The 27,837-nt window shown below is 40.3% G+C and overlaps 1 protein-coding gene across 10 annotated transcripts in view; it reads right to left on the bottom strand.

The window, feature by feature from the left end:
* The window catches only part of LOC308231623 (transducin-like enhancer protein 4), a 100,768-nt gene that overhangs the window by 38,205 nt on the left and 34,726 nt on the right, over nt 1-27,837 (bottom strand). For 3 of the 10 annotated variants that reach the window (XM_080637256.1, XM_080637261.1, XM_080637260.1), the window contains 3 exons: nt 20,944-21,018; nt 7,371-7,572; nt 6,938-6,954 (listed from right to left, as the gene is read on the bottom strand). In XM_080637256.1, coding sequence (XP_080493382.1) covers nt 6,938-6,954; nt 7,371-7,572; nt 20,944-21,018 — 294 coding nt within the window. Of the gene's footprint in view, nt 1-6,937; nt 6,955-7,350; nt 7,576-20,943; nt 21,019-27,837 lie in introns of all 10 variants that reach the window. The other 7 variants (XM_080637258.1, XM_080637262.1, XM_080637254.1 and 4 more) reach the window with 4 other exon arrangements.

The following is a 27,837-nucleotide window of genomic DNA, read 5'->3' as shown; positions in this document are numbered from 1 at the left end:
AAATGTCACTCAAGAAAACACAGAACTTTCCAAATTGCCATGCAGAATAGGCTAATCGAGCTTTAGATATTTAATTAATCATTTGACTCAATTAGAGCTGTACCAGAGAGAGGTGGGAGACATGGTCTAACTTTCCTTCAAATTCCCCTCAATGGCTGATTCCTGCTGGCCAGCCTAATTGCTTCTTCCCTCAAAGCACGGCTAAAACTTTGTAATTCATGATGCACTAAACAATCTTGCATAATAACTTGTAAAACAATCAGACTACTCATTTCTTTCATGTTCTTCTAAAATCAGCCTAAGAGACTGACAACACTTTGACTACGAATACGATTCTTTCCCAGTGCCAGGGAAGAGACATGAAAAGCAATACAAACATTGACACAAATATTACTCTACTACTAGCATTCGGCGACTTTAGCCGGAGGACAGAAACTTTCAGCACAAATCAACCCTGACACTGGTTCCAGAAGGCAATCTGTCCTTCTTCCCTCCCTTTACCAGATAATCAGCATGCCTGAGGAATCCACTGATTTGCATAAAAATAAGGGATGTTTCAAGTGGCTTTGGATCTAAGGGTCTGAAAGACAACTCAAAATCAAAATGTTAAGTTCTCAATATAGTAACAAAAAATTTGGAGAAAAGCAGCCATATAGTTTGTGCCCCCCTTTGACAAAAATTGGTAAGTATTGTTTATTTTCTCCCACTACTTTGACTACCAACTATTTAACCCAACCACAAAAATGCTCTTCGTTTCAGACACATTCACTGTGAGTAAACTGGTGTGAGCCATGAATGTCAGCATCTGAAGCATGATTTTAATCGCACAAACTTACAAAAAGGAGAACTTCAAAAGTGATAATAAATTAATTTCCTGCTTTACTTCTTTTTCCCCAGCTATTACATTGTCAAAGCCTTTGCACTGGAGAAGACCTTTCCACCCACTTCCTCACCTCAGCAAACTTCCTATTCCTACTCTATGACTTGAAGGCATAATCCTGTGTTATCAACATCACCGTCTGCTGCCACGGGAATAATTAGACATCTCTGCTCAGGTTAGAAATTACAGCCCATGTAAGTGTTTGCCTCCTTAGCGAAGAGAGTGTCTGGAGAGAGAACATTTGAGTTACCCTAAATCACCAAGTAGCAAAATAAAGTTTGTCCAAATGTTGGCACACCACCAAGTAAGAGTCACCTGTGATAACCTGCAAAAGGATGCAAAGTAAGAGGCCAGCATACAGTTAATACACAGAAGTGTGAAAAAAGCTACTGGGTAAAGGAGGTGAAGCCACGAAAAATGGCAGAGGCAGCTAATTCTTTGATACCAGTGTACATGGTGTTACTTTTGTATGAATACTCTACACTAAATTAAAATTCCCAGACAACCTCATTAAAAAGGCAAATTATGTGACACTGAATGAAAGAAATGTAAAACTCAGTTGGGAGGGGACAGGGGAAGGAGGAGGAGGGGAAAAAATAAGAATAAAAATGCACCAGGAAGATAGATGCCCTCATATACCCCAGGTTCAGTTTCTTGTTCTGAAAGTCTGTTAAAAACCACCGGCTTGAATGATATGCTAGAAATCTAGCCATGAAAAGGTTATTAAGAAAAAAAAAAAGCTGTGCCAAAAAATCAACTCCATAAGATAGACTGAGACAACAAACAGGACCCTGCTAATTAATATTTGCTCTGCTTCAGCAGCCAGTTACTGGATGAGACTGCAACAAACAGGCATGTCTCACCCAATCACATCATTAATCCATTCACGTTCACCACCTGAGGACCAACTATGCCCCACAGATATTTATTCATCTGTTCCACAAACAAACAATTACAACACATTTTCTAGAATTAGGGCACCTGTTACATTCAGTACAGCTTATACGCCCAGAGGCAGATATCAATTAATACTGAAAAAATTACTGTATCACAAGCCAACAGAAGTTACGTGTATTTTCATAACACTACTCCCAAAACACCCATGAAGATCAAAATCACAACTCTTGTGGAGCAAAGCTTAGTTCAAATACACTAAGTTTAGAACTACCACTTCATCATTATGGAAAGCAAAAAGCACCTAATGTCTCATTTCCAAACAGAGAAAGGCACAAGCAGAATCTGTGACACGAGTGTGAAACATCTGAATTTTAACAAGTCTACGAAGTGCTTTTCAGCTGAATGTCATTACAGTGGCAAAGTAACAAAATGAAATAAATTTTGTAAATTTCTTTAGGCATGTAACAGGTAACTATGTTTCTTTGGCTTGTTTAATACACACTGAACGCACACATTTGGTGGGACACTCATGACACTACTAGAGGAAGTCTCATTTAAAAGAAACCTGACAATTAAGGTAAAGTCCGCAGCAGTAGACCATTGGAGCTTATGTGGTGTTCTTCTACCAGAGAAGAATAATGTCTGAGCAATGGAACTACATTTGTAATATTCCACAGTTTTAGATGTTGGGCATTTTGATTTCAAGCTACCTCGTTCTTTTCAGAAGCATTACACTCTTAATTTAAGTATCAAATTACAGCTGCAGGAGTAAGCTGCTTACTTTTACGTACATACCAAATGAACAGAGGTCTAAACACTCAGTAGCGGCTAGCAGCTCGAGCAGCTAAATTGAGAAGCACTGGAGCACCTGCCACCACAAACGTAAATGGAATGTGGGAATCGCACCCGTCCATTTTCCCTGTATCTGCCATGTGTAATTATTAGCCTTCACACAGATTAAGGCAAAACTAATCTTATTGCTCAACCCACTTGAATTTTCCCTGACAGATTTCTCGTAGTTCAGCAGCATGTTGGACCTAAATTCACCACAAAACTGCATTTGATGTCTTATTTCAGGACCTGTATACATTTTTTTTCTTCCCAGAGGAAACTCAAACAAGTTATTTTATTCCTGCCACAAGGCCTCATCTTTTAACTACTGGCACTTGTTGCTGCTGAAACAGTAACCCCAGCAGTCCTCACGGTGTAGGTAAGTCTTACTACGAGCAAGGTCTCTTCCACATATCATTTACAATTCAGACTAAAAACACAAACAAACAAGCAAAAAAAGGCAACACTCCGCCAGTACAAAGAACAACAGATCTGGATTAACAACAAGTGAGGTAAAAAGGTTACATCAGCTGAATCCTGCATATGGGGCAGCGATTCACAAAATTTCTCAATAACCCACTCAGGATCATCCTGGCTACCCTGGGCAGACATCTGGAGGCTCCTTCACTGCAGCTGCCGCAGTGAGAGCCATGGGAAGAGACTCCAAGCACTAAGGCTACTTTCTGCCAGGTGGTGCTTTTGCACACAAAATGCTTCTTCAGCTTCTTCACAAGGTATGCTTTACAGAAGTGACTTTGCTAGGGACCAGAGAAACTTGCCACACCTGTTTGAGAGAGGGTGCCAGGGCTGGGAAGAACGACATGTCTCCTGCACCAGCAGTTCTTGCAGGAGGTGGAAGAAACCTTGCAGGGTGCAATTTGAGCAAGAATCCACTGCAGAACAATACCTTTTTTTTGTTGTTCTAGACAGACAAGTTTTACCGCTTTGAAAAGTGGACACCCCAAGTCCCCTCTGTGAAAAGCTGCTCGGTTAACTGCAGAGCTGTTTGTCTCTCTGTCTAAACACGTTATACTCCCTCATAACCCTTAAGCCAAGGCTGAACTCTGAGCACAGCCCTGCACTTGCCACCCTTTCTTTCCCTTTGTCCGCCCTGTAGCCTTGCCACTGCACAAAGAGTGCTCCCATGACCCAGTTTACCGCGTCTAGAGTTTTCCCACACTTCGAACTTTGCAAAGGATTTGGAGGATTGAATCCAAGACGAAATCAAAGAGTTCCCAAAGCCCCTCTTCATGGAGCTTGCTGTGCTGATGCTGATCTATTATTTAGGAATAGCTCCTGGACAAACTTGCATTATCTGTAAGGTGACTACTTGGCTTCAGCCGTGAAGTACTCACTACTCCAGGGAGGTGTTCGGAAGGATGTGAGCCTAGTCTGGCTTACCAGGCAGAAAACACGCATTTAGAAGGGTGAGACAAATTCTCTTTTTCCCTGGCCAGAACCAGGAGGAGGATCAAGACCAGCACAGTGAAAAGACAGTAAGTTTCACAAAGACAACTGCCCAGCAAATCCAAAGCACCAGAAGCAGTGGCAAGAAGTGGGACACTTCAGCCAAACTCCTTTCTTTGTGGAAATGGGTAGGGTATCTTCGTTATCTTGATAGTACACTAAAGTGTAAATTTACACTTTATGAGCTATTCTAAAAATCTGCCCTGCTTAATAATCTGTATCAGCAAGAAAACACTTTAAAGTGTCTCTCACAATTAAACCCAGGCACAACCTTCTATAAATCAAAATTTTGCTACCATATCAAAACGTTACACTGGGGCTGTATAACATTGCCCATATCCTCATTACATGCTACACTAATTACTACCAGCAGACTCAGAATTTTCCGCACATTAGAGGCTTTTAGAGGAGCTATAAAAATTTTCAGGCACCATTAATTTAAATTTGTATTGAAATTTCCTTTTGACAGATGGCCAAAAATTACTTACTATTTAGAGTACCAAAGCTGCCTGTTTGCACATTGGAAGAGGAAAGGGAAAAATTAAAAGCAAGAAGAAAATTTATGTCACGTTCATTACCTGTTAAATGTTAAGGAGCATTATCCTGCATGAATAAATTATTTCATACAAGCACACAGACTCCAGCTGCTGGCAACTGGCACGTTCTGGCTGACAAAAACCATTTCAAGTCACAGACCAGACAATCATAAAAAGCCTCTCTTAACCAGGAACCACTTAAGGGAGGACAGATCAATCGAACAAGCGACTAACTGCTACTCTGGGCATCACTGAAAACATTTAAGGAAATCAGCAAACTACTTCACCTTGCAAAGCTGGCAGCAAGACCCATAATGCTGACATACAAGCCAACTCACATTCTGAACACCGTGCAAGACAAACATCTACTTATCATTTTGAAGTAAATTGGCACAAAGCAGTGACGCCCTCCTCTCCCTCTGGAAGTTGTATCAGTAACAGCACCTTTTAATCATTCCCAGACAAAATCAGCCTTTTTGGTATAAACACTGCATCTAACACCCATGCCAGCATAAACACCCCAACATTCCACAGGCGTTACAGAAACATGACTAGCAAATTTTGATTAGAAAACTCGATCAGCATATACTAGAGCAGTTCTCCTCATATACCTTCTTGAGTGAAACGCTCGTGGTTCCAACTGTGCAGGTGTGCAAACATGCTAAAGAAACCAGGTGGGTTTGTATTCCCACATTTAGGTATCTGCCTTACTTGTGCTTGCATGTTTGAGTGCAGGGAAAAAAGAGAATGGACTAAACCTACCGTTCGCATTGAACAGGGGGTGTTTTAGGGAAATCATCATTAATCTGCACCCAGCCTTGCCACATAAAGCAATAATCCCAGTTTCTAGCCCTCATGACAAGGAAGCTGAAGTGAAATCTGATGTGCTGTTGTCTTATGTCAGCAGATAGACAGCTTCAGTGCCTCTGCTGCTCACAGTAAAAACTGACAGCTCCTGTCAGCTCCTGGTTGTTATGCAGAACCCTGTGGGTAATAGCAAAACTGACAACTATCAGCTCAGTTGCGCTCGGCTGGGACATGGCAGAGTTGCCAGTGGCAGAATGGGCACGCTGGGGAAGGCTGTGGGGCACATTCCCATTTGGAGCTGACGTAGAAGCAAAAGCATGGCCCCTTTTGTGGCAGCGCCAGCCAGAGAAGTCCCTGGCTGGGGCAAAGCCCATGTTCAGCACCATGCTCCTCCCAGAGCTGTAGAGGGCACACCAGTTAACATCTGACTGGCAAGCTCTGGGTAATCTTGTCTAATGCATCCAGGACTCACGCTGTGAACACCTCTTATACCTCTTCCTGAAAAAAAAACACTATGAAAAACTTGGCAAATTTGTTACAAGTGCTCAGTAAGGTGGGCACTGGTCTTGCCCTTTGTAAGGGAAACTTACCTTTCATTTCACACTAACCATCACCTAAAAAAGGTCCTGAAAATTGCATAAGCCACTCATGCTCTACTCTGTAACTACATCTAGCCATCCAGAGCTGGGCAGGTAACTACGTAGCTGGCAACAACTGGGTCTTCTGCGAGCTAGTAAACTGCCAGAGGCCGTGAGGAGAGCAGATTAATTCAGGAGAGGGCAGGGCCAAGATGCACCTCCCCACTTGCAGCATTAAAACCGTAGGAGCCTTTGAGAGGCTCTGGTGGCTATCCAGTATGTACAAGCATCCAGGCACACACGCTGAACTGTAGTCGCATGCATCACTGAATGCTCAAAATTACATGAGCAGCAAGGTGTGTATTGAAGCTACTTATAATACTACCATGCACAGGATGGTGCACACACGTATGCTGAAGAGTCATTCAGAACCTGAAAATTAATTCATGGAAAAGGAAGGCAGAATTCCCAGTGCAAGTATCACCTTTGTCGGTCTACAGAACAGCAGCTTTCTTCTCTCAACTGCTTTGGCAAGGACAGCAGGCAGGCAGCACCCCACCACTCCCCTGTGAGCAACAGAACTCTCCTTACACAACTGCATCATAAGGATGTATCAGAATTACTGTTTACAGACTCCAAACGACTTAAAGCTAACTCTTTGTATCTCAGAAGCTTGAGCAGAGACCCCGGGCAGCCCTTTCCTTATATCCAGGAACAGCCCCTGAGTGCTGTTCCAGCAAACTGCCTAGAATCCCAGCTGCCCCACTACCTGCCGCTTTCTAAGTGTGACAGACAGTCTACGCAGGGCTCTGCTAATAAACACGAGTGTCACAACCTGGTTTCACTTTGTGACTTTTTCCACCACCCTGGGCCATGCTTCAGAAAACTGCAGTGTGCAGTTCTTCTGAGCCGCCTCCTTCACCTATGAAATGGAGTCCTACCTTGATGGAGTCTCTGTCTGCATGCAGAGCAGCCCCCGTGCACAAGGAGGGGAGGAGGCGGTGGCAAAGAGAAAGAAAAGAGTACTAGTTAGTTTACATAAAATTATACATTTATCATACTTGGAGGGAAGAATCCTGATGTCTCTTAAATAATAAATCGCACAGATGTTAACTTTTCTGTACAGTTAATTATTAATACTATACAGCCACATTTATAAAACTGGATTTCCAGCATTTTAACATAATTTCTGGCAGCTACTACGTAATAAATACTGATGTAATTAGCTTGTGAATTCTCGTGAAAACTAGAGGGTTTTTTACCCCCCACCCCCGGTTTTTTGTTTTCTTCATTTTTTTAAAGAGAAAAGTTTAAGAAAAAGAAAAGAAGAAAAGAGGAATGGGTGAAAGCACACACTCAAGTGGCAATGCCTACCTCTTTGGTGATCATTATCATGGTGCTTCTTCTCGTCTTTAATTGGGAGGTGGGACTGCCCCCCCAGCGCACTGGACAGTGCCAGAAGACCAGCACTGCTGCCAATGGGTGGGATGGCTGGAGGCTGCAAGCCTGAGGGGTGCGGAGTGAGCGGCACAGGAAGACCATGTCCATGTGACAAATGCTGGGCCTGGAGTTGTTGCTGCTGTGAAAAAGGAAACACAGATACTGAATTTGTTCGGAGAGCTGGGGTCTGTCCAATCGTACAGGAGTACATGAAGTGAGATTGATCAGATCAACAGATGCAGCTGCCTGATCCAGGTATCAACTCCCACCAACATCCTGGCATTTTAAAATTGCCCATACGCTTGGACACAACACAACCGGTAAACTGCAGTATGAATTAAAGGAACAACAACAACAACAGGAAAAAAAAAAAAAAGGAAAAGCATTTTATAGTTTTGGTGAAATTTTTATTTCTCTGACAGAGGTATTACATTTTACTCTTCCTATCTGAAGCGCACCACGTACATGTCTAATCAAAACATATGTAACTATATAAAAGCAGTTATATAATGAAGAAAAAAAAAAGGCTGAAAATTGAGAAAATTAGTGTTAAACAGTTCTCCCAGCGCTACTGCACAGCAGGCAGTGAGAGTTAATTTGAAAGAGAAAACCTGAATTAACAATCCAGAAAAGGAAACTGGTTGCAGCCACCGTTTTAAGCCCTTTAAGTGTCCTCAGCGGTACTTCAGCAAATTACTAAAGAAAATCTAATGTAGCAAGGCTTGGGTCTTCCTGTAGGCTTGCTCAATAATGCTGAAATAATTGGGCACTCTGTGCACGTTTAGTGATGCTCGAATGAAAAGCTAGAGGCCTGCCCTCGTACTCTTCTCTAGCTGCTGACTCTGTGTTGTGACAGGTTTATTTGAGTGGGACTGTGATGCATGCACCAGTAACTGCGCTGACAAGAGTTTAAAGTCATTTTTACCAGTACACTGGCAACACATACAGAAAGCCCTTGAGAGGTTCGAATTGGAGTGCTTGACCTCAACCACGGCTGCATCAAGCTCTGTGCTATATTAACCATTGTAGGGTAGATAGATTGTTTGTTGCTACTCATAGGGAAGGCAGGGAAAACAAAAGCAAACGGGTGAAAGAAGTAATGTTAAATATATCCCAGGAGAGATCTGTTCAGGTCTAAGGCTTGCTCACTAACTGTCCAACTAATCTGTGCTCATACAGTAACTAGATTAGCTCTGAAATTTTCTTTTTGTTTTCAAGCAGTCACTGCTCAAAACTCAGGGTAAACTGAATCAGAAGTCCTCTAGGATTGTTCTCTCCTCCCTGCACATCTGCATACAGGACTTTGGAAGAAGAAGAAATAAAAACTTAACTTGCTTTGCATAAAAAAATCCATTTTAAATTCCTAATTGACAAGATTCAAGTCCTACTTTTGTTTGGTTTTCATTTGAACCTAAATTCACTTTCCACCTTGTAACCCAGCTCTTTACTCAATCAAGAGACAATACACTGTTCACTTCCTTTTCCCCTCCCCTTCCTACCATGAACCTTTATGTAAGGGTGAGCTGAAAGTAAGATTGAGAGTCACACTGGGCGCGCTAGGTAATTCAAGTGGCACACTGCACACTCACCTCTCTCATCAACCCCTTGTGAAAATGCAGATCATTCTCTTACTCTTGGAAATACAATCCAGGCAGCGGAATCAGGCTGATGGTGGCATGAGCAAGTCATCTGACCCAAATCAGTACCAGGGAAAGGAAGGGAATGAACCAAATAGGTGAGTGGGAAAAAACCCAAAAAGAAAGGGGGGAGGGAAGGCAAATGGAAAATAGACAACAAAAAAATGGAAGACTCGAATATTTTTCCAAGTGGAATCCTTTCCACCTCAATCCTTTCCCTGCTTGCTACCCCATGTCATTCCAGCAGGTGCTCCTTCTTGTACAAAGCATCGAGCACATTTTGCTTGCTTGATGCTTTTATGGAAGATGCTTAATTTCTCAGAATTTTTAATTAACTACAACAAAATGAAGCAAGAGACAACAGTGTATTGTTTAGCTTCAGGGTTGGAACGCAGCTGCCTTGCACCAAGGGAACAATCTGGCATGCCTGACTTGGGGAAGGGGAAGGAGGGCAGCAAGATAAAGAATGGAATGGACAAAATAATCTGTGTTCTGGAGTCTCACTTTAAAACAGGAATTTCCCATTTCTATTACAGAATGTGCTATAAACAACTGCAAGAAGATGTCTGCCTGAATCTGGGTGTGAAAGCAAAGGCTTTGAGAAGAGCCCGAGCATATCAACAGTGACAGAGGTTTCCCTCTGTTAACTAATTACACTGTTGACCAAAGTATACCAGGTATACTCACTGACAGTTCACAGTGTCACACTCACTGTACAATTCACACATATCTCCCTACTGACCTACTCAATTTGCATTATATGACCCCTATCAATGCAGGATGGTTTCCAAAGAGCTTGAAGAGAACTGCTCTACAAATGCAATCCTCTTTTTTACTAGTGTTTGTTAGGAACATCTCTACATAGCACAGAGAGCACTTTGGATGTACTCAACAACATTAATGCCTCCCAGGCATAATACGGGCATTAGGAGTAGTATGGGTAATGAATCTTCAGTGTGTAGAGGCTTGAGAACACTCTGAACAGCATGGCTGGCCTAGTCTCTCCTGGCCAAGAACCAATGTGTTTTCACTCCAAGATGAATTGTAGAGAGGTCTGAAAATAACAGGAGAGAGTAGGAGGAAAACAAACAAACAAATCAAAACCAAACCAAAACACAACCTTCCTGCCATGGAGAGCTTTTCTAAAGAGACCAAGCTCTTTTATGGAAACTGATGGGAACATGGAATCTGAAAAGACCATGGAACATGACCCCCACAGTCACAAAAGGTTCATTCACTGGTACAGCAGAAATTTGGTCACATTGTAACAGCACAAAGAAAATACTTCAGTATGAAAACCAGACTGTTAAGCAAATCTGAACTAACACTCAAAATTCCAGTATATAGCCCTGAATGCCCGTGCCACACCGACATGGGCAGCGTTGTGCATGTTAGACTGGTGTGGGACTAAAAATTCAACAACGGAAGGATGGTGGAATTGGTACAGGAAAGGACTATGAGTTCCTCCAACACAATGAGCAATAGTGTATGGCAAAAGGGAGGCACTGGTCCAAAACCAGAAATGACAAAATTCAAGTCAAATACTGGGCAGACTTTTACTCTCGAAATACGATACAGCAAACAGGAAAAAAAAAAAGGACATGATCACATAATTAAGCACTGTTTGCTAACGGGCACACACAAGAAGGTAAAGCCAAAGTGATATAGCATCTCTCATTTCTAGACCTCTGGTACCTATTACTATATTCAAATGCTCACAGCATTAGCAGCTTGGTTTTGCTTTTCCACTGCCCATGGGTATCACCAGCCACTTGGTTACAGCAGAAGTTACAAAACCACAGAGAATTCCTTAACCAACTGGGCATCACCTTAGTACTACAAAGTGATTAAATAAAAGTGGGCTCCTCTAGTCACCAAAACGCCAAAGATATGGAGGAGTAAGACAACTGACAGATATTCTCCACACAGAAATATTCTACTGTAGAAGAAAGTTTATATTTGTTTCTGCCTATACCATGAATTTAGATCATAAAATCTGACACAATCTAAAAACTTGCAAGCAAAGCCTGAAAATGAGCCAGCTGAGCAACCACATAATTTTTTTTTTGATGTTGCTGTAATGCTTTCACTTCCCACTCCTCCATCTCCTCTTTAATTTGTCATCCTTAGTCATGTTATTTATGAACTCTTAGCATGTGCTTAACTTTAGACAATCCCATCACAGTTGACTACAGTATGCATAAGGACAAGCATACATTTTCAGCATCAGTGCATAATAGGTGAAAACTTGCAAAGGCAGTACAGCAGGCTTTATTATTTTGTACACTTTGCAGAACTATTTAAAAATAAAACCAGCATCAGTTAGGTATCAAGAAACATGCCCTAAAGAATTGCAAAATAGACTGCAGTGTTTTTAAGAAACATCCAACCCATGAAAATGTAAGAGCAAGGGTGAACCCAGCAATCAGAAAGACCTCAAACAAGAAGACTGCATTGTTTTTGGTAATAAGTTTAGGATGATGATTATTTAAATCAGTTCAGTAGTAAAGACTGAAGTAAAACTTTCAAGACATATTGACACATGTCAAATCAAGATAACAGCTGGTTGCTACTAATCTGCTAGGTTTTTTTAATTTTCTATATATTCTCTTAAACAGCCAACATTGAGGAGTAAAATAACTCCAAAGCCATGCCTAAACAAAGGGGCAAAAAGGCTTTGCAAAAGCTTATTATCTGAGTATCACCAATTTTTACAACTGCAATTCTAAATATTGATGCTTAGCTTAATTCTTTTCCCAACACATCTTAAGAGATCAAATTTAAAGTAAAGTGCGATAATAAACCCACTAACAAATTAGCTTTGAATGCTCTCTTGTTATAGTCAGTGCATTCAAAGCCTATTTTCCTGGAAAAGGTCCAAGTTTTCACTGGATACTTTCCAAGCAGCTCTGTGTCGCAGTAATCTACCACTTTTGCTTTTGCAGACCCTGAAAACTCATAGGCATTATCCAAACAACCTGAACATACTCCTCTAACCTGAAGACATTTATAATGTTACCAAACTAATGTCTCAAAATTACTTTATATCTATATACATGTATGTACTACCCACACCTCCAGTACTGGGAGAAGATCTTAAAATATCTGGATAAAATAGCTTGTTTGTTTGAAATTTGTTAGATGAAGTGACGTATTGCTCAGAGTGAATCCTTAATAAGATAGCATACAGACAAAACAGTAACCAAGATGAAGAGGAAATAAAGACATAAAACCAAAAACTTGACAGTACAAAGTATCAATGACAATGGTTTAGAGACCAGCAAGAAAAGGAAGTCCTTTGGCACACGCAGTTCTGAGCGTGCTTGGGATGGTATGTATTGTTATCTATCATGCCTGTTCGCACCCCTGACATGATGTGCACTGTCTGCACTTCTTTTGTACATTTCTGTCTCTTCTGGCTTGCCATTACAGAAGTGTTTTTTCTGATGTTAAGATACAACACAGCAAAAGAGCATACAAAGAGTCATGCAGCAGTTCCTTCAGTGGAACGGTCCTGGAACTATATGCATATATAGGATATGGCAAGCTTGCCATAAAGAGACCGTGGTACAGATGTAGGGTGGAGCTACATACTATCCTTACTCCTTTAAGGGAAAGTGATTATTTTGCAACTGAACATGCCTAGTGTGAAAGAAAGGTATCAGAGACTGGTGAGAATTCTAAACGCTCAGACAAAGCTGATCTACTGGAAAACACAGTTTCTGTCCACAAAGGGGAATGAATGCACAAGTTTAGACAAAATCTAGGAAAAAGAATGAAAAACAATGAAAAGGAGAGAAAATAAGGAGACCAATAATGATAATAATAATAATAATAAAAAAAAAAAAAAAAAAAAAAAAGAAAAGCAAATGCCAAGCTTCTTACTCTCTGAGAACAGTGATTTCAGCCTTTGAGGATGCTGATTTACAGGAGGAAAGCAAGCTCCACTAAGAAAACTATGGGAGGAAGGAAAAAAATCAATAGCTGTCATTAATCAGAAGGGGAGCATTTAGAACTCCTACATAAATAACAAAAGAAACTATCAGAATCGTATCTCTACAAATTGCCTCACAGATCTTTTAAGTGATCTAGGAACAAAAAGTCATCTCCCGAATCATATTGTGAGATGAAAGGCAATATATGCAGAGCACATTTCCGTTCTTAATCATATATATAGGAATATCTATCCGTCAGGATACATGTTTCATCATTTGTCCTCCCTTACTCCCTTATGACTTCTCTTTACTCAGTGAAGCAGCATGAACAAAAGTAACAAAAATTAATACAACCCACTGGCAAATACAAGATTTGTGGTAAAAAGGTCAGCATTTTAATAACGGGAAAACCTAGTTCCTTACAAAAGGCCAAGTGCACCTGCCTCCAGAATCCTGGAGTTCAGTAGTTCCTTCTGCATACAGGACTCCTCTCCACCTCAGTTTCCCTCTGGAGGCAGATGGAGAAAAAATTAGGCTTTTTAAAATCACTTCCTATTATCACTATTAAAGGAAAAAACTCTTGCATAAATCATGCCACTTAAGCTCCCTTCTTCCTTCTCTCCCATAAATTGCTAAGGAAAATAAAATCCACATCTCCTGCAAGAGAAAGCAAAAAGCACCAAATGCCAGTAAAGTTCAATGTCTTACCATATCAAGCACCATTGGCATGAAATGTACCACACATGCTCTTCAAAACCATTTCATAAGAACAAATGCAGAGAAAAGAATAACGATGGCAGCAACTGGGTGTCTTCTGTTACAGATGAATAGATGGCAAAAATCAGCTTTGGCTATCTATGTACACAGTGATTGAAGTACTGTATTTACCAGGTGCTCCACATATCCTACCCACAGGCACTAGGAAGAGATTTTCTCTCTTATGGACTGACAGTAGGAAAATGGTGTCTCTCTTGTGTCTGCTTGAATCTTGGTCCTTTTCCTTAGAACTAGAAAATGAAGAATGATGCCTATACTTTTCCCAGCAGAGTCCTAAATAACCTTTTCTATGGTCCTCACATGAAAAAGTTTCTGAAACCTTGTCTACATAAACACGTCTGGAAAGTGGAAAAAGCACTATCTGAGATGTATAATGAATCAAACAATAAAAGCTAGAAGAAAACTTAAGCAACACCACTGGTCACAGAGACCCGAGTTGCTAAATCTATATGCAATTTTATCACCAGAGCTTTTACTGTGGCAGCTGTAATTTACTTCTAAGATTCCTCACAAGTTATAGTCTAAGAGCCATGCAGTCTTAGCGTAAGAGAGATGCATGTTATGCACCCCACACATGCATTTCTTTAATGCATTTTTTAAAGTCAATCCTTAGCAAGTCAAATTTTTGGATAGCAATTACTGAGAAGCATAGGCTCCATAACTCTGTAAGTGTTAACATTATGTTTCATCATGCTTACAACATGCAAACACACACTGCGTTGGACTTCAGCAAATTGTCTTTGCTTGAGTTGCCTGGACTGATCCATTCTTTCTTTGTCTTTTGAAATCTGCCATTTCTGGTGCAGCTCTGGCCCCATGCAGAACACTGTAATGCCTTCCCTATGCAGTGTTTTATTGTCCATCCCAGTTAAGCACTAAAACCCTTGCTTTAGTGAGGTTATGCTGTTCAGCAAGGGTACATATTTATAGGGACTGTACCTCCACTGAGTACATGAACACTGCTGATTTTGCAATGAAGCATTTTTAGGAACCCCTTGCCTTCACAATACTTCAAAACTAAACATCCTTTAAACACCTCTTCTTCTTCTCCAAAGCACTGGTATAGAGCCATCACTGAAGGTAATATATAGCATATAATGGACCAGGAGTCTGATGGGAGCATCCATGTTTGGGTAGAGAGAGCTTCCATACACTTGAATACAGACCACCCTGGCAACAGGGTTTTCTCCTTTCTACTGTGTGTTTAGTGACAGCATACAAAAATAAGTCATAAATAAAATATTGCATATATTCATGCTGTAAAACATGAAGAAAATTCTCCTTAGGACCTCTCCTATCTTCACTGATTAATGGTAATTAAAAAAAAATAAGGTGGTCACATAGCTTTAGAGCCACGAATTGGAAAACCTTGAAAAACATGGAGGCAGAAGTCAGCTTTCCTGCCTGATCAGGTACAGTATGCGAGCCATAACACTCATGTCATACGCACTTACTTAAGCATAACGAGTAGGGCCTCTGGCATGAGCATACTGGCAGTGAGATGTAATAAAGTTGTCTGCACTTCACACCACAATGTTACTCACTGATCATATAGTGACAGACCAACATAAATTCAGCAGCTACCACAGCTACTGGAAATAAGTGAAAAAAAGGAAAACAGTGGCACCCTATTCCAAGTGTAGCAACAGTATTTAAAATCCATCCTCAGAGCTTTTTTTTTTTTTTCCAGTAAATATGGAACCTGGAATTATTTCCATTCCAAGCCCCTCAAAAATCCCTAAAAATATCATCCTGTGCCTTATTTTCAGCTTGATGCTGCATACGAAAGAGATTTATTTAAATTAGGCCTCACCTGCAAGGCTCCCTCTGAAGCTGACACCCAGGAATAGCAGGAGAAGAAGAAAAATCCCTAGAAAACACATCTACACATCTTTCCTCCCAAAGAACAAGGTGTCTTTAACCTAGCCAGATTTCAGATGAATAATTCAAACCCAAAAGGCGCTCACTAAAAAGCCTTGTATAATTTCTTCTGCAATTCAATTTCAGGCAATAGGCAGCATCAGAAGATTTGCAGGATCTTAGGATCACACGTCCTCAATATAAAAACAGCAAATGAGCAATTAAATGGGAAGGAATGAATTTCAACATTTTTTTAGGGTACACAAAAAAACACAACTCAAAACACATACCCACTAAGTCAACCTTGTCTGCCACTTTCCTGCTGGTACAATCTGTGTACAACATACAGCAGGTGACCAACCTGGTTTACAGCATTTAAGCTTTAATCACAGGTAAATAAGCCTTTGAACATGCAATACAGAAGGGCTGGAGAGACGAGTAACTGTTGCTCCTGAGCTACACATACTTGCTTGTTCTACTACCTTCCACGTACTCCCTGAAGCTCCAGTTTCTGAATGCACACACTTGGCAAGAAAAAACTTTGCCATGCAAACTGGAATCAAAACATTTCCCCTCAGCTGCACTGGCTCAACCAAAACCCCCTGCTATTCCTCACAGCACAAGCAGAGACAGGAGGCAGAAACAACCCACCCTCTGTGAGGACTGGGAGATGATTCTGTACGTTACACACCAAGGCAAAAAAGCACCTCGGCATTTGGCAAGAGCCCTGGACCACTGGTGCCATGCCAGCGAACGCATGTACTAATGCTAAGCTTTTATGACAACTTGTGTGCTTGTATCTGTATCGTACCGCCTCCAAAGGTTTCCTCGCCTGTGATGGTACACTGGTATTTCTTAAACAGGTGTTGTTATCTGCAACTGCAAAATGGACTACTCGCTTGAAAGCAACCAAAAACTATGCACCTTTCGAGGTGGGTCAAACAAGCTCCTCACCTTCAAACACATGGCAGAAATTGAGACAAGCAGTGTATTTAAGAAGGAACTTTATAGCGTGATGATTATGCGTGACAATACAGAAGGAGTCCTTTCTTCCAGTAACTGCCATTTGCTTATTTTTTAAAGAATAAAAGTGACATGGTAAAACAAAATGCTTAGAAATTAAACAAAAGCCTTTTTTTTTTTTTCCACTCAGATGTATAGAATGGTAAAGGAAAAATAATTTAAATCATTTCCTCAGCAATACAAGTAATATTTAAATAGATTTAATAGTGCTGCTCTAAACCAATGAATTATGAGTTTAAAACCTATTAAAATGTAATGTTTTTTTCCTGAGCTGAGGGGAGAGAGATTTAAATCCACTGAATTTTAATATTTCAGCTTGAGCTGCAGGAGGTAGAGAAAGTCCAAATGAACTCTTCCATCAGCACCATTCAAGCATGAACATTTTAATCAGTTTTACTTCCTTGGAGTTCTCCAACACAGTTTACGCTGTCATTCTGAAAGCACTTAACACAGAGGGTGTGAAAAACCACCAAGGCTTGTTATTGCCTTCACAATTGATGGCAAATAATTTTGCAGGCTTCCTATCATTAAAATGTCACCGCTAAAAATTGAGGTTCAGCATTTCTTGTGCTAAACTGCATTTTCTTTGAACACCATCACATGCCTGTTCTTAAGGTTTTGGTACATTTATCTCTTTCCATGTGATAAACAGAGACACAAGCAGTAGCCTCTATTTCTGCCTCACTACCTAACTGCAGTAGAAACCAGACTATTTTAAATGGGCATGGGGGGGAAACACTGATAAAATTCTTATAAAGTTACAAGTTAGTTCTCTGGTATCCTTATTAAAACATAACCACATTCACACAGCATGCTCTGATTATATAGTATAATGGATTAAAAAAAAAAAAAACAAAAAAAACAAAAAAAAACAAAAAAAAAAAAAAAACCACAAAAAACTCAAAACAAAACAAAAACATTTTAAGAGAGTTAGAAGACTCAATTTAATAATACAGGAAATGAAAACATCACTCCTAATTAGATCATCTTACTGATTTAAGACTACAGTTTGTGAGTTGTTCCAACAATGTGATCTTGCAGATTTTAATTTTAAAAACATGGCAGCTATGACACATGACAAGATCAACTGCATAACATCACACTGCTCATCCTCATATGCCCAACCTGGAAAGGAGCTCTGGATGTGCCATACAAATGCTCTGAGCAGGAACTCTGTACAACAGATGCAGAGTCTGGATGCCTGCAGATTTACAGTCCTCCTGCAGCATGCTTATGATACTTAATTCTAGTATATTTTTTTCTCCCTGCATCTCTCTAGAAGAAGATAGATGATACTCAACTTGTTTCAGCCCATCAACAGTTTTAAACTGAACATGACCTGTGAAAGAAGTCATTATAACTGTGTTTCATTCCATTAAACACAACTAGTTTATTGTCAGGAGAACAAGCAGTCTCTCGGGGTTCCAGGCTCACTTCAGTATTTTGCATTTAAACTGCATGGATCAGTGATTTCATTCATTTACCAATAAAGATAGAATAATACTGCAAAGTTAAAAGGTGCTTCATCAGATTCCATTAAATCAGATCAAATTCACACAAAAACATATACATGTGAAACACAAGGAGAGACATGATTTGTGCACATTCAATTCTTTTCTTGCACCTTCCTCAATTCTGGTAAAATCGATTTTAAACTCAAACCCAGGGATCCCCTGTTGGAACCAAATGGGGTTTAGTATGAGTGAGGTGAACTGAATTTGGCCTCCCAAAGCTAGAAGAAGCTTGATATACAGTTGCACTTCAAAAACCCAAACACTTTTCTGTCTTTCTCTGATACACAGTTCAATGGATAACTAAAGACACATTTTTAAAAACTCTAAAGAGCAAACAACTTCAGAAGTTTTTAAAATACCACAGTGTTAAAAGAACACAAACTCTATGAGACTTATCAGCCAGTAAAATAATATAACACAACATAATTAGAGATATAGAAAAGCAATGATTTCTAATTATGTAGTTTTATTTTTATTTGTATTCACTTTACAAAGTATGAAAAGCATCTTTTAGTCCCATGTTACATTTTCAGACTTTAAACCTAAGTGCAGACTTATTATTATTGTGGGTATTCCTGCAATCAGAACTTCAGCTTTTTTGGTAAGTTGCTGTCCTACCTGTTCATTTTTTTTTTTTTTTTTTGGTAATTAATCTCTTAAAGATTGGACTAGATTACTTCTCTTTAAACCTAAAGAACACAGTCTGTATCACTCCTGTTTCTCTAAAACTAAAGCGACGGCCATAGGGTATTTCCTAAATCAATATAAAATAGGATTCAAAAAAGCCAGTATAGCAAGGTAAAAATCAGTCTAGCAAGGTAAAAATCAGTCTTATGAGGGAGGTGAGAGCTGTCCAATTTTAATGCACGATACCAAATTCAGACATTATGAAAATTTAAGGCCACAAAATTTCAATTGACTTGAAGAGATAAATTCAGACCACAACAACAAAACAGAAAATTTATTTCTGTCTGGTGGGAGAAGACCAACAAAAGTTACTGCCAGGCTCCCAGACAGGTATCTAGCCTGCTTATATTTATTCTGTGTGGTTTAGTGGTTCATGAAAGCAGGATAAACTTAAGTAACGTTGCAACAGCCAGTATCTATAACGTCACATCAATCAACACAGTCTTACCAGAAAACAAACTGCTTTTAGCAGTCACCTAATATTTACAAAGGTGAATGGCAAAAATGAACACAAGTAGACTCTGAAGTATTGATACACAAGTGTGTACACACACACACATAAAATGGGATGTGCAAATATACAAACACGCTATGTTGGCACACGTATACAAACTTCTTTAACAAAGAAGTTAACCTTTAGCTACTTACTTTATGCAAAGAATGTTAATAGAAGGCAATATTTTTGTACGGTAATGAAAACTAATTGGGAAATTATTCATCTCCCGCTCTCCCCACTGGAGCGTAAAAGACGTATAACAAATGTTATTCATGATTCTACACGACTCGCTCCAATTCACCCCCTTCTTTCTAATAGGCACTTCAGAGGAAATAAAGGTTACTCTTTTCCATTTATATCTTCTAATTGACTACCAGTGTTTTCTTGTGGTCAAAGGGATACAACACAGAGTTAGAAAGAACCTATTAAAAACAAGCTAAAATCAGACCACTGCTCTACACTACCATCAGCAATGATCAGAGAGCCCTGATTTCCTTGTTAAAAGACAGAGGCATAATTGAAGCAATATCTTCACTTCAGATTGATTATTCGGCGACCCTTATCCACATCTTCACTCAGCAATTTGAATTTTAATGAAAGTAAATGGAATAATTAGCATTTCAAAGTGTGTTTGATACACTGAATAAAAAAAGTGAAAAGACTTTTATGTATAATCTATACACAAAAGAAAAGGCATTTGGGAGGGCGCAGAAGATGGGAAGTACAGTTGTAGAGCCTTCATTAGAATAACTTAAACAACTGCTTGCACCAGCTGCATAATTACACATGTGAATAATGTGCTATTAAGCTATGACTTCTCACCTTTATTTTATGTAGTGTGAACAGTCACAGCTTTCGTTGTTATGCCTTTCCTCTCCAGCTGTAAAATGTAAACACTGTGGCTGCCCACACTCATAAAATCTCACAGGACTGCTCTACCATGCTAATGGAGCTGGACGTAAAGCTTTTACAACAGGGGCTCTATATACCACTGTTTTGAGATGAGTAAGAGCAGGCACGCCTATGAGTGTACTGGTGACACGTCATTTTGTCATTGATTTGGGTTGGCTGTTTGGTTTTTTGTTTTGGTTTGTTTTCTTTTTTGCTCATGGGCTTTTTTTTTTTTTTTAAGTAACATCTATTTTGTCATGTAAAAATGAAAAGTGTGGTGAATATTCACAGTCCTGAGCCACATAAGATGCTGTCCAAAGAGATGCTGGCTGCAGTGATGCGAAAAACCCTTATAAAGCACAAGTATGTCATATGAAGGCTACCTGTTACCACAGCTGCAGAAGCAGACTGCCACACGGCATGCAAAGGAAGCAAAAAGGACAACAAAAAAAGATTCAGACCAAGCTTCAGGAAATGGATAAAACACAGACATTAATCACTCTGTTAGTTTTCTCAGCACAGTGCAAACAGAAGTCTTCAGGTAGTAATTAGATTCTATGAAGATCAAGCTACTGAACTTCACTACTGCTCACAACTTTTGCCCACCTGATGAAAATGAGTTCATACAAGAGAGAAAGAAAAGCTACTTACAAATGCTATTAGAGCTAAAATGGAAAGACCACATACCCCAATGATTGCATTCAGTTCTGCCATGGTCACTTGCTTGGCACGCTCCACAGCCTGCACCACTTGTTGCTGGTGCTATAAATGAAGATCAGAAAAAAAACAAATTATTGGTTTTCTAAATTATTAAGTACAGAGTCTTCCTTTTATTTTCTTTGCTTCTCAAATACATGCAGGGCTTGAAATAACCTCTCTAACAGACAGTCATGTTTGGTGTTTATCTGCGAGACTTATATCAGGTAAGGGGAGGATCAGTTTATGCTGTTACTTGCCAGGAATTACACCTTTGCTTCCCAAAGAGCTATTTTACAACCTGGCTAAAAGGAGAACTGTTTTCCTTTTGTTCACCTTTTGTTCAGTGTGCTTTTGAATTTACACACCAACTCAAAATGCAAGCCACTGACAGCCATCGAAACTTTCTGATTAAAAATAAAAAAGGAAAAAAAATTAGTAAAAGCATACGGAAAAAGAAAGGTATGTCTTTTCAACACACACATAGCACCCACATCACTGAAGGATATAAAGATTCTCCTCCTAGGTACATTTCAAAGCAACTCAACCGTAAGAAACAAATTTAAAACGCCATTCACAATTCTGTCAAACACGTGAAAGAGAACTAATTATTTCAATCTGCAACATGTAAATTTTAATAGCTTTAAAAAGTCCATCAAAACCACATGGTCTAATTAACAATACAGTTTAAAAGCTTCAGTGGTGATATTATCTTAGTTTGAGTGATACTGTATTCCTGCAGTAAATTCAAAATTGCTGTATACTGAAAACTGATTGATATTTATTTGAAAACACCAACTACAGATAAAATAAGGTCCTCATCTTGCAACCAGATCCATGCCTATTCAAAGCTCCACTGGTAGCAAATTCATATATACATGCAGCCTTGCAGGACTGGGATTTCAAATGACAAATTGGTGCAAGAGGGGTGTCAGGGAGAACTGCAAGCAGGTTGTGCGCTCTGCATGATCTGCACTGGGAGTGTGTCAGCCTTGATTAATAGCCACTGGTGGATCACAGAGCAGGGTGAGCTCTTGTCTATCTTGACAGGTGCTGAAAACATAACAATGAAACACCAGCTCTGTATAGAAACCAACATCTAGATGTTCTTTAGCGCAAAGTTTAAGGAAAGGGCTGAAAGGGTGTCTTTAAAGCCTCCAGTTTGCCCACATGCCTGTGTATACAGGCAGCGCAGAGCTAAAGTACAGACCACGCAGCAATACCTCCTGTTCGTCCTTACCAGGGGCAGAAAGCTGCATACAATAAGGTGGGGACCCAAGTCCTTAATACTCCTCCCAACACCTTCAAGGGTAGATGAAGAGCATTGAGAAACACTGTCTCAGTCCCGATGGGAAAGGGGGCCATAACAAAAGGCTCCACCACCTCCAGGACTTGGCAGTCTCAGATTTGCCGATTCCCAACGCAACACACAAACAGAAATGGCACTTTCACTTATAAACTCTCTCAAATAGAAGCCCTCAGAATGGGGCAAAACAAGCCTAAAAATCCACCTATAACTGTAAGAAATGCTGGCCTCAACTACAAAAAATGGATAAATGCAAATAATAAAGGAGGAAATTTAGAAACACTCCTGGAAGGAAGAAAATTATTTTAAGGTTTGCTTGTTTTTAAGCAAAGAATTAAATGAAGGAAATGCCAGGATAGCAAATAACATAATGCTGCAAACAGAATCACAGCATTCCCATTTAGAGTTTTGTAAAGCTACAGTGCTAAAGTAAACCAAATCTGTCACTTATAAGCAGACAATGTAAAGACCATAAAGCAGGCTGAACATGTGCAAATGTGTTCTTTTCACTCAGGGGGGAAAAAAAAAAAAAAGATACAAATGCAAAAACACAAAGTTGTGTACTGCCATCACAGATAACCAGTAAAAAGGAAATTACAATACTCAAGCCTCAAGTTTCCGTGATGTGTTATTATCTCTAGGTCATCACATGTTAAGGACACATACAGCTTTCATTGATTATGTAGCTGGAAGCCCAGTGACACGTGGCTCTATATGGCAACACAGCGATCATGAAAATTACACCACCATTTTCTGGTGCACGTTAGCCACATGAAAAATGGGCCATGGCATTTTTGACCAAGCTTCCAAAAGAAAAAAAAAAAAACAAACAGAAAACCAATATGGGTTTTTAAAATCCTCATTAAAAAAAAGTTAATAAAAATATCCTTTATTTAGCTGTTTACAGTCATCTGCTTTCCTACAACTTCCTAGGCAATGCTTTTTGCACTGAGGTAAAGGAAGGAACCTAGGTTTTGATTTGTATGTATGAGCATTCAATTCCAATGCCCATTTACTTAAATTCTGTTCCTGGGGCCACAGGCAGAAGAAAAATCTTCTGAGGTACCTAAAGAAAGCTGACCTGAAAACATCAAATTTATTGTAGAAATTACTCCAATTCTCATCCAGGTTTTGGAAAAATAAGTCAGCTCCACAAGAGTTTGAGTGTTTTCCTTTCCTTTACAGCAACCATACAAATAATAGCTCTCAGGATTATTTGGGGAAAACCTTATTTCATTCCCAGGTGAGTGGAAAGAAGGTGGAGGGGTTGAGTACCAAAATCTCACTTTAACACTCTTGCTAAAAAGCACTGTAAAACAGAAATTCCCTAAGCAGACTCACAAGGCATCTTTCGCTGATTCTCACAGGCTTAGGATCAAGTCTTCATAGAGAGGAGAAAAACCATGGGCCTTGTAACACTGAACCTAAATTAGGTACAGGAGAGACAACTAATACTCTCCTTCTGCTAGCTGCTTTAACATTGATTTAATCATCACTGGCATAGTATGCAAAAGACACTAAATAGATGGTGTGTAATTAGCCTCTCCATCACTTCCACCTCATTGCAGCAGCTGTGCAGACTCTCACTCAGCACCCTGAAGCCCCGTGGGGGGCCTATCCCCAGTGACCCTGGGGCTACTTCAAGGCAGGCACAAACCACATACTCCAGCGGATAAAGAGACAGGAAAGCAAAGTCATGCCGTGGTGTGGCAGAGTGATGAGCAGAGTTCGAAGAGCCCACCAGCTGTCCCTTGGGTTTCTGAACCCAAGCTGGCAGGCAGCTCCACATTATCAACTGCAGGTTCAGTAATGGGTGCAGATCTCTACACACAAAGGAGATGGACTAGGCCCCAGGGACCCATTGCTATTTGAAATCAAGGTGTAGCCAAGTGGGCCTGGCCCAGCCCGCAGGGGTACCCAAGGATGGATGACTCCAGCGCTTACAATATGCTTGCATGCCTTCCCTGGCCAGCATGCCACTAACAAGCAGCATTATGTTAAAACCAAGCAGTACACATTAGCATGCCCATCAAATGATCATGCAGCGATTTACAGCCAAGTAAAAAGAGCAACAATAATAAAGGGTTACTTTTTCCCAACCAAAAATAGACAGGGTTGCAGCTTTCACACACATTTAATGCTACCCTTCCACTGTGCACACAAGCAAATGACAGACCCACTTTCTTCAGTTATGGGAAAACAGTATTTTGCACTGCATTTAACAGGCCAGAGCATTGAACTCAATACCCTGCCCCGCCTGTCAGGAAGACTAGTATGATTTCTCCTTTTTAACTTCTTCGCTGTCTCTTCTCTTCACCCCTTTTTGCTTTCTGTAATGAGCAGCATGTCCACGCTTGCCTTGTGTTGGAAAATCACTTCCTTTCAGTCTCACAGTGAGTAGTAACAACAGAGACCACAAGAAGGATGTAGGCTTTTCCCCCATCACACTGTCTCACCACACTGTCTTGTCACCTAGCCCTGGCTCCTGTGCAGTCATTGAAGCAGAGTGGAAAATACCTGGGCCTCTTATACCGTCAGAGCTACCCAACACCTCCCACTGACAGGTGGCCAAAATTCCCCCTGGTATGCACACACAGACACTGGTGTTAGAAACACCTGATTCCAGCCTGTCTCCAATACTGCCAACAACATCCAAAGCAAAAATCACTGAACGATTCACTCTGCAGAAGCAAGCAGGCTCTGCCATGTTTTATTCATATTATTTTGTTGTTGTATTATCTTGTTTAGAGGGAGTACAGACCAGCTCCTGCTTAAGAACTGCAGCAGTGCATTCTGAAAAGCTCTTATCTAGAGGCAGCATGATAAGGCCACACCAAAAACACTACTGAGAACCAGACGGCAAACACACATTTACTGTGGAGTACAGCACACACTTGGAAACTAGAAGGAACCAGCACATTCACTGCATCCAGACACTGTAACTCAAACAAGATGTAATAGCTACTTCATAAAAATATAAGAACATTATTAGCAATATGTGCAGAAATTGCTAATAAGATGCCTTCCTTGGTAGAAGGATTACTTACTGTTTCACCTCTAGTCTGGGGCAAGTCTAAAATGGAGAAAAATAATTTAATCTTCTCAGCCTCTCACTTCTCAGACCAACAACTGCTTCCTTTTGAACAGCATGGAAGGACTCCTGCTCTGCTCCTATAATGCATCTCACAGTCTTCATCCAAATTTACTTAACTTTAGAAGCACCTCTAGGGAATGTACAGAGAACAGCAAGCCTATTATGGCCCATACCTTTCTAAAAGGAAAACTACCAACTAATACTAAAGTGCTTGAAAGCACTTTCCTTTTTGTATGTTTGCTGGTGTGTATGCATGCCAGTGCTTGGCATTTTATTGTACTTCGAAGTATATCTGACCACCTTACCATGCATGGGAAACTGAAGATCCCTGTTAAAGAGCAATCCTTCTAGCTTGCTATTAGCGAGCTCACTGGCAGTTAAAAGGGAAAGCATACCTTTCAAAGAAGTTTACTACAGCCTTCTCCAGCCCACATAATGGTTGCAATGTGGCGTGGAATTTGACAGGGGCCAGTAAGGTGAGAAGCCATTTGTCTGGCTTCTCTAGCAGCTTTTGCAGTTTGTGCTGAGCTCCAGGCTGTCACAACCGCACCATTAGCTATAAATGAGCCAGTTTGCGTGAGCCTCATGAATATGTACACAGTCAAGTTTTACTCAAAAGAAGTTAACCATGATACATGAATATCTCCAGCCACACTAAACAAGTACTGCTATCCAGCACTCAATGGCCACAGCTTGCAGTCACAAACACCACTTTGACCAGAGAGGAACCAGCCTCAACTTGAAAGCCACAGAGTTGTGCTAGCATCACACTGTTCTGCAGCTGGTAAATTCAGATGAGAAGAAGTGTCAATTAGCAGAGGCATCATCTACGGCTTTAGACCCAAAATGAATTGCATTTTACTGGCTAGATCATTTGATGTTGAGAACATCGAACTAACTATACCAACTGCAGGAGATCAAAGAACCTCCAAGTATTTACCTACAATTCTGCAGGCACCCCTTTCACCTTATGCAACAGGAATGATTTTGAGCACACTGGTATCTCCCATCATAGAGAGGTGGAAAATGACTGTTGCAACACAAGAAGCCTGCAACCACAGCAGAAATTGACCACACATCACTGCCCTAAGGATGGACTAAGGTCCATCTCATGCCTTGGCCACAAAGTTACTCTTTCTTACCAAAATGGGAAGCCTGTATTTCTTGGCACTGTTTTTTTACAGCCTGCCTGAATCAGAGCCTACGTAAAAACAAGGTACCACTTGATGGTGTATGTAGGCAGGTCAGGGACTTAATTTTTAATACGTGCCTAGATGATGTACAGCACAGTAAAACTGACTGAAGCCTGCAGAATTTCCTGAATTCTTTACTGGATTGCCTCCTGAAACAAAGCTGACAGTAGTACACAGTAGGATGATGTATTACAATTGCATCCTTTTCTCAAGATCTCTAGCGATTTTGGCCACGATTTCTTACTTCTAAGTGAGTTATCACAAGCCATTGATTCCTTACAAAGTTAACAAGCAATAAGACAAGTTAACCTGGTGCTATTATGAGGCAATAATGTTGCCATCAGTGCATGTAACCACTGTATTTTGTTCATTTTTCCCTCAGGCACAATACAAAGGAGTCTGATCACATTTTTCAGCCACTATTCCACAATTAGACTGTATGCAAAATGCATAAACAGCAAAAGCATGCTGCAATTCAATTCTCTATTAATCTAGATGGTGAAATAAAGAGACTTCCATTAAGACACTCACTTTTTAAAAGACACAAATTGGACAGAAACCAAGTCTAGCAGCTTACTCAAGTCTGGAGATCAGATCTCTTTTGCCTCATAAGCACATGCCAATATAAACTCATTTAAGAACTGCTTCTGCGAACAGAGGTCAAACAATTACTAAGATTTTCCTATCTCCAGTATGAAAACTACCATGATCAGAGGCACTGTCAAGACAGATGAAAAGTTTTCTTGTGCTTCCTCTTTCAATCCCTCTCTGCTGTATCATTCCCCCCTTCCTTTGCTAGGTGAACTAAAAAGCACCCTTGCCTCCACACATGATGAATTCGTACACCGGCTCTTTAGAAGTGCTTCCTTTTGTCTTTGTCAATGCATGTGAAACCGCTGAAGTTGGGAATTTTTTGACCTCTCCATTCTCTCTGTAGCCCAAAGAGCTTTGATGCCAGGCAACATGCACAGCAGAGGGGCTGTATGACTTGGCAAATGAGATGTGTAAACAGGTGTAGGAAACTTTATGGGCCACAGATTTAAAAAGCAGATGCCCGCTAGCACGCAAGCCATATGAGTCTTTTTTTCTGATCTAAAACTGCCTAACTCAAAGCTCTGATCTAAAGCATAACAAAGTAAACAGCAGTCATTAGGCACACTGATGCTGGTGTGCTTAAGCCCTCACTGGGTGGTACTGTACTCATGACAGAAGGAGGACAACATCACTTTCTAAATTTACAATCTGACCACCTCAGTTGTCTACTTACATAGTTTTTGCAATTAGTGATTAAT

Source organism: Psittacula echo (assembly GCF_963264785.1).
Source record: "Psittacula echo genome assembly, chromosome: Z".
Lineage (NCBI taxonomy): Eukaryota > Metazoa > Chordata > Aves > Psittaciformes > Psittacidae > Psittacula > Psittacula echo.
This window is presented reverse-complemented; position numbering and strand designations above follow the sequence as displayed.